The 8,675-nt window shown below is 35.1% G+C and overlaps 1 protein-coding gene across 1 annotated transcript in view; it reads right to left on the minus strand.

The window, feature by feature from the left end:
• Nucleotides 1-5,848, minus strand: part of LOC149562496 (uncharacterized) — a 42,647-nt gene extending 36,799 nt beyond the window's left edge. The window contains exon 1 of the mRNA XM_089827988.1: nucleotides 5,576-5,848. Coding sequence (XP_089684114.1) covers nucleotides 5,576-5,848 — 273 coding nt within the window. The remainder of the gene's footprint in view (nucleotides 1-5,575) is intronic.
• Between the last annotated feature and the right edge of the window lie 2,827 nt (nucleotides 5,849-8,675).

Below are 8,675 nucleotides of genomic sequence, written 5' to 3' on the forward strand. Positions count from 1 at the left end.
GAGCCTTTAGGAGAAGATTGGAATCAATTTCCTCCTCTTCCTCAATGACCTATGGGAATTCCACCACCAACATAATAGGATTTGGATGTTCCAGAAAAAGGGTCACTGATGCCACCTCCTCTAGTCACTCAAGAAAAAATAAAAGGACAAGCAACTAAGGAAGGAGAGCTCCCATAACTTCATGTTGATGATGTTGAAAATAATTGATCAATTATATATTGTCTTTGATGTTACACAAAATGTCATACATTCACCAGTCGGTTTCTGTTGAGCTAACTTGGGCAATAAAAATAGTTCTTTGTATCTATCAAGCATTCCAGTGTTTGTCAAGTTCAGATGACAATGTTTACCAAGTCTAGTTAGTGTTGAGATAATGGGTGTTGCACACATTACATAATATTGTTATATTATATTATATTATTTTATGTAATATTGCACCTAGATGGACATGCGACATGTAAAGAATCCCATGGGATATACTTGATGAGCTGTATTGTAACATTGTGATAATATTTCATGTAATTATTTAATATTGGAAAAAATAATTAAATTTTAATATTAAATGTGGGGTCAATGGGTTAGGTAGCACATGGTTTTGACATATGATTTATGTAATACCACTTGGTGGTATTGTGAGAATTACTACTATATAAGTAGCCACAAGGGTAGTTGTTGGTGTTAGAAGATAGAAGGCAAAAAGGGAAAGAGTTGAGTAGGACAAGGCTTAATAGGTTAGCCAAGGGAGCACTTGTGAAGGTTGGAAGCATGGCATGGGATGTGTGGATTCATGTTTGTTCACATTTATTTCTTGGTTTTGGATATGGCTTTGAAGACTTCCATGGTTGTATTGCAATGATATTTTTGCTTATAATACATTCTAATGGATTCTTTTGGAGGTTGGTTTTTTTTATCAATGATGGTTTCCTAGGTATATCTTGTGTCACAATTTTTGTGGATATGTTGTCTATTCTCTTGAATGTGGATTTCACTTACATATTTATCTTAGATTTATTATGGGTTATGTGGAAATGGTTATATTCTTTGTTGCAATTTTCCTTACAATTGGTATCAAAGCTATGGATTTTATTATTGTAACCCTAGATTGAATCCATAAGAATGCATGAAAGGATAAAAGAAAGGGCAAGATATGTGAGTTGTTTATTGTAGATCTAAGGGTTCTGGGTTTGCTATTATGATGAGATATTGGTTGATTTTGGGCATGTGAAATTGTTAGACAAAAGTGATTTTTTAGATGTTTCATTTAAATGAAGGTTTTAGGGGGGAGCTTGCAAAAATGACCTCCTAGGGGAAAAAAAACCTCACCATTGGATCCGGGTCAATGTTTCCATAAATTATGATAGATAATATACCCTATTTTGGCCATGTTTAGAGGAAATAAAAGAGTTTTTAAGTTTTAGCCCATGATGGACATCAAATATGATCCTGTCAGAATTTTCATCACAAAAAAAAATCGAATTGAAAATGGTAAAAATATTGTCTTAGTAAAATGGCCATAACTTTCTCTCAAGGTATCAAATTTCAAACTTCTTATAGGTGTTGGAAAGCTAATTTAGAGCACTACAACTCGGTGTAGTTTTGGTTCTATGATTTTGATATTTTGTTAGGTTTTATGAACATAAAATTTAGATGTTATTTATTTTGAGCACAAATTAGGGCATAACTTGGGCATACAGAGTTAGATTTTGGACTTTGAGTAGTCAACAAAAAGCTCTACATTTTGATGATATATTAATTTGAATAGTTTATGGTATATATTGACTATGGTAGCATTGTAAGTTTATGACATTGTATGTTTGGAAATTTAAGATTCTTGTCATTCTATACTTAGTTCATATTTTAGATTGGTCTCATGATGATATGGTTATCATTATTTGATATGACTATGTATGATGACTTGTTGGGTCTACAAGTTGTGTAGTGTTGTAAGTAATCTATACTTATAGGTTGCATTTATGGCTTGGTTATGGGTTTTCTTTACTCATTGATCTTTCATTATTGATTCATATTTAGCTTGGTGACTTGGATTTGGGTTGTCTATGCCCTAAGTCACATGATTTTCTAATTTTTTCTTGATGTAGAAGGGATGAGATGTTGTTACTGGGTATAGTCATGGTAGAGGGTTGTGATTGACTATTTTATGGTGAGAGGTTGGATATATTGAGAGTTTAGATGCTCAGTTAATAGATGTGATCATGTTACCATAGATTTTAGGATGACATGATTGGATATATAAGTATATCCTTGATGTTCATTAGTTTGGATTCCTAATTTGGTTATGGTGGTATATCTTCTTGGTTGAGGATCATGGTTATTTGGTTTCTTTTGAGGAGCTCATGATGTGCACTTTGAATTCTTTGATGGTTTGATGCCTTGGTTGATTCTCATGGTTAGAGGATGCTTTTTTCATCATTTCATCATGGATAGCTTGGATATAGTTTAGTGGGAGCTTGTGACAGTGATGAAGTGACAGTGTAGGATTAACTTCTAGTTTGGTTTCTATCTTCTTGGTTTGGAGATCTTGATTTCACTTGGTACTAACACTTTGGATGTGTGAGTGTAGACCTGGAGAGTCTTCATGTAGGAAATGGACTTTAAGATGCCATGGGTTACTCAATACCAAAATTGAGTGGGAGTTGTTGGCATTGATATATTTATTGATTGTTTGCAAATGTTGGAGGTTTGTCTTAGATCTTGTTATTACAAAAGCATCTTTGACATTTACATGGTACATGTTGGTGTTTTGAAATGCTACAGGTTTCAAATTACCCTGATGAGAATAAGAAACATCTAGGGTTAGCTAACTCCCATCCTCAACATGTCATTTTAGACACCATGCACACTATAAGGCTAGACCCTTCTTCTACTTCAAGCTCTGGAAAACCTAGGTGGGTTAACCTTGAGGTTCTGATATATGGTACCAATACAATTTAAACATAAATCTAAACCTAATAATAGTAGATGAAACCCTTATATCTCCTGATACTTATGCAATAACATAGATTTGCATTAGCTAAGTGCAAGATAATGCAATTCATAAGCTGAGTGAGGGCATCCTTTTCAGCTCTTCAACATGAAAGGGGGAAATCATTTGATTAATGATGTTGAGTTCAGCAAAGCATGACATGAAAAACATAACCCTATGATCCTTCAAAATGATCAGTTCCTTATCTATTGGCCAGTAACACAAATCCCTAACACACATCCCTAAAAGTCATTGACATATTCCATACTTCCTAATCTATCTATCCACTTTGTGAATTAGACATCTGCATCCTTCTAAATCTCATACTCAACCTATCCCTTCATAAAATTTGCAATCCTATGCTAATGAATCCAACATTTACATAACTCTTTGAGTCATAAGAAAAATAGGTCAACATATACAATCAAAAGATTGCAATTGAGTTTCATACTCTTTGTTTACAAAACACAAAAGATCACAAATAGCATGAATTAGAGACAAGATATCAGAATGAAGACTAACTTGCTACTACCTGTTCATTCATTTCTTTGAAACAAATACAATAAGATGCATGAAAGTGAAATGCAAAACTACCTAACAGATCAGATATATCAACATAAAACTTAAATGCTGCTCAATACAAGAGAAATTGTTGAATAATGTTGTCTCAGTAGTGACTCAATTTTCTTCTCAAAATTGGAATCCTCCCTTACAATGGATGAGAGGAAGAAAGATATAGATAAGAAGTGAATTCCTGGATCTAATCTAAAGATGACATGTGTCCACTTGAAATTCCCTCCTTTGTAGTGAAAAGAATCTCTCTAATCACTCTCCCCTTTGATCCAATTTGGCTTTCATTAATCTTCTATATTTGACTTGAAACATCTCCTATTCAATGATGAAAACCATTCTATTTGCCCAAAATCTGAAAACCTCATGAAATGCTGGTAAAAATTTGGGTTTAAACTGAATAAAGGTGATCAAAATCAACCCCAAATGCATTCTTACCATGTTTTACCAATCTTGTAATTGCATTTTCAATTTTAGCTCATTTCATTGAGAAGGCCCCAAATTTTACATTTCTACCTATAGCTTGAACCAGTGAGTACCTATGCAAAAACTAACCTCATAATCGAAAAGTTCATCTTCTCCCAATTCCGGTGATATATAATATCACTACATTCGCCTACAAGAAACTACCTAAATCTTGCTTTGAAAAATCTACCCCTATTGTGGCTCTATGACTGAACTTTAAAAAATTCAAAAAATTAAAAACTTCTAAAGTTCAAACTTTATAATAAACCATTTTTTTAATTTAAAACATCCACATGACCTTCACTTTTAGAAAAAATGGTTAAAAATTTGATATTTTAAAAATTCATTTTTCCTTCACCCTTAGATCTCAAGTCCAACTTGGTTTGACTAGGTTGCCATGTGGTAGCATCTGATTGGTCGACATTTGCACCTAGCGCCACATCATCCTTGGGTGGGTTCACTGCCACATGGTAGCTTGGTGCTTGCTCGCATTTCTTAACCTCCTTGCAACTCCATATTGTGGGCAAGTGCCAACTATCGAATCTCGCTACTTGGCAAAATCTGACAGCTCCAACTTGGCCTCTAGCTAATCTCCATGCTACCACTTGTCATGTTATGAATGGCCACATGTACACACCATGTGTCGAGCTACGAATGACCACCTTGTTTCTCTGTTGCAACCTGCCACATCACCTCTAAGTGGGGCAAGGCACTTTCCCACATTATTTAACTACCGAGCATCTTCATTTTTTGGGAATGCACCTACCATTTGATCTGGACACATGTCAGCATCCTATGCGTCGAGTGCCATGTCATCATGCGAGCATCTTCATTCAAAACTTTTGCTGTAGTTAGATCCAACTATCATCCACGTCCATCCAAGCAGGCCCCTCCCCATGCATTGTGCGCCTTTCAAAAAGATGTTTCTTGTAGATATTATCCTTTGTGAGTGCTTTGGTATTTAAAGAACTAAAATGCCCCTTATACAGGCAATGTGGGATTAACACCCCTTTATAGTTCTCCCTGCGGCTCTTCCATTTTGTGCTTTTGCTAGATTTGTCTCATTTACCATTTGTCTTTCGAGGTCTCTAAGGTGATTTTGCATTTCAAAGCTCTAGAAATGGCCACTCACATCAACTAGGCATTTATCTCACAAGTGTTGAATTGCATCTTCAACATTCAAACCAAATGCGCTCCTGATTAAAGAAGCTCTAATTTTCATATACCATGTCAACTTCATATCAAGAAAACAAGCAATGCTTATAAATATTTGTCTCCTATGACTATTCAGCCAATCAAAATTGATTATAAGTCTTTCCATTATATCCTTTGGCAGAGATTTCCTAACCTTTTCCAGTTCTAACTCCCAAAAATGCACATCTCATGCATAAACATTCCACAAAGTTTCCAACCAATTTTTCATGCAATGGGTGGATCCTGTCCCTAGAAAGCATGGCTATGGAAGAGCTCTCTATCATGAACCTTATTCATACCCTTCATCATGTATCATATATGAGCATCAATTGACACACTTTGGACAAGTGTTGTTACAATTACCAGGCTGGTTGGACTCAGCATGTCCTTAAATAACAGAGCACGCAACTGTTCCAAATGACCAATATCATCTAGGACTATAAGGAAATCCAAATGCCTTGCCCTTTCCAAATGATCCTTCAACTCTTCTACTCCTTCATCTATATTCTTAAACATTTTATATTCATCAGAGAGATCATTGAAGAGCTGAGATTGCAAGCAATACAATTCACCTTTGACATGTGATTCTCTCACATCAGAGAGAAAACATGAAGCATTGAAGCCTAAACGCTTCATGTTAAACAACTATTTTGCCAAAGTAGCCTTGTCGGACCCTCCTTGTGAATATTTCCCCTATTATATAAAACTCTATTACGAGCCCTTAAAATCACATGGCTACTTTCTTCCTTGCAAACGTTGATTTCTACAATTGTCTGACTAATAGAATATGGAGAACATGCCAAAAACATATATCACAAATACCCTAGGTCCTTTTCCATTGATAGGGTATTATTGAAATCTCATCATGAAACAAGAAAGCTTTCTCCCTCACCCTTGGAATTCATCTTGCTTTGATGGAATCCTTCTGACCAATAAAATTTCATGCCTCCTTTAATAATTTGGCAAATTTAGTTGGGCCCAAAATGGGTCTAGCTAAAAAAAAATTTGTTTTCAAACACCTGAACTGCAAAACTGACTCATTCACCCTCTCACACTATTTTTGGAACAAATTCAACCATTGAAAGTGAATTTGAAGCTCATTTTACATCTTTTAGCAAACTGTCAATTTTGTGTCAAGAGGTCATTTGACTGGCCTTAAAAATTGACCCAAACCTCTGATCGGGCTCTAAAATCAAACATACTAATTCTTTGATTTGCATATTCCTATCCTGTCGAATCTTGTCTCATGAAGAATTCTTAGTCAAAAGATATTAACCATCAAAGTTTCCCTCTCTAAACTGCCTGCAAGAAAACATGTCAGAAAATAGTAAATTGTGTTCAGATTTGGCCTTGAAAACTGGGTAAATTTACACTTAAGGGAAACAAAAACTAGGGCATAGTTTCACTATCATGAGGAGAGTATAAATCTATGATTTAGGCTCATGAAAAATAACAAAACGCAAATGCCAAGCGGTCAAAGTGGACTACTCAGAATTTGCAGACTGGAAACATTGGTAGAAAAGTAGTTTTTGCAAATGGAATGGACCTAGGAAAGTGTGTAGACGGATTTGTCAAGATTTGAAAATTGGCACACTTGAAGTATTTTTAGAGTAAAACATAGTGGTATAATCCATTCAATGTCACCTATCACATATTTCAAGTTATGACATCACAAACAAGGGTACTGACAAATCTGCACCTTTTGACACTAGTAAAAAGTTACAAGTTACATTAGAATCGCATTCGAAAACTAATCAAATGGATTTTTCATAAGATCAAAATTGACACATAGTAAGTCTCTAACCTCTAAACTACAATGCAAAAGGAATTTTCTCATTTTGGTCAACTGGGTCAAAGTTATAGCAAGTCAAGCAGGGCTTCCCAAAATTCTAAACAATTTACATTAGCATGACAACAATAAATGACCAACTTTGAGGCATTCAAAAGCTAGACAAATGGATTCAAAATAACTCAAAATATGAAACATAATCTTTCTAGTATGGACACTAAACACTCCCAAAGTCGCAAGTCATGAAACATAACTGGGAATGAGATATTCACATGTAAACACAACCTCTTGTCACTGTTTGACACTTGAGCAAAAATGCAGAATTGACAAATGCTCAAAATGGGACTTCATGGAATAGCTCAGAATGGCAATTTATCTTCATGGAGAACATAAGCACACTGAATGAAAGGTTCTAGAAGCATTAAACACCTCATGGGCCTCAAATGGACAACTAGTTACATGTGCATTTAAAAGCATTTATAGGCATCATTTTCTCAGCGGTACTCAAAATTGGGGCTTCAATTTTGAGTCCCAACAGTGGCTCTATCTGGGGATGCATGTCCCTTGTAGGCATGGCAAGGATTCAGATATCTTGTAGAAGCAAACCATTCTTGAAACAACAAAAACTTCTCTCTAATAGCTTTATTGAAAGCAAGAAAAAAACTACTACTATGTATAAACGATGGCCCCTGTAATCACCCAAAAATGGTCATCTAGACTATTAGCCCCATTCTCAACATTTTGGACAATTTAATTAATTAATTACCTAGATCAAATTGCCAATAATCAATTAATTTGATTATAGCCTATAGTTTGACTATGCTATCCTAAGTTCATTATTTGATTAAAAGAATATGTCCCCTTTTAATTAAATAAAAGACCCCATCCTCTTAACCCACTTAAAGTGCATACATAAATGTCCTTTTCTATTTCTAAAATTAAAAGGAAAACTTATGAGACTTTTGTCTTATATGACAAGTCAACTCATTTTCTATTGACTGACTTGTATGTGCACACAGATCCCTCCCATTTTTAAACTCAACCATTGTTCATCAACTCTTTCGACCTTGATCTCTACCGTCCATACGACTTTAAAAGCAACAGAGCTTATCCCCTCAAAGGATCCACACTCTTGAGCATTGTTATGCTACATGATTTTCATTTGAGTGCTTGAGAATTTCTTGTGGAGAACACCATCTTCTTGCATTCATCCTTTACATTCATGGAATTTTACTTTAAATAGCATCTTAGCTTAGCTTGCACATAGTGTAGTTGCTTTTTTTGCAAGTAGCTTAGAACACATAGTTTAGCTAGGATGGATGTAATACTTTCATTTGTGTAGCTTGGTTACATTGTGCATTCCATTTTAGCATAGTTTCATTTTGAATTGCATGCATCAAAGGTTCTTTGACATTTTCATTCTTGCTCTTGCTCAAATAACGTCCTATTTCATGGTTTACTAGCAAGGGCTACATCTCTAAGACTCAGTTGAGAGCAATTTTGTGCTTATTGTATGCTTTTGCACTCCATGATTAGGGATCTCTAAGCCAACATTTAAGATTTCCAACCCATGAAAAACCTTGAATAGAAGGGTTTCGAGAATTGCACTCTCTTAGAGAAGTATCTCTCTCTTGTTGTGAAAAGTGTCGTACAACATTTTATGCTATTACATTG

This window comes from Cupressus sempervirens, chromosome 4 (genome assembly GCF_028749045.1).
Source record: "Cupressus sempervirens isolate cs-2001-9-10 chromosome 4, ASM2874904v1, whole genome shotgun sequence".
Classification (NCBI taxonomy): Eukaryota; Viridiplantae; Streptophyta; class Pinopsida; order Cupressales; family Cupressaceae; genus Cupressus; species Cupressus sempervirens.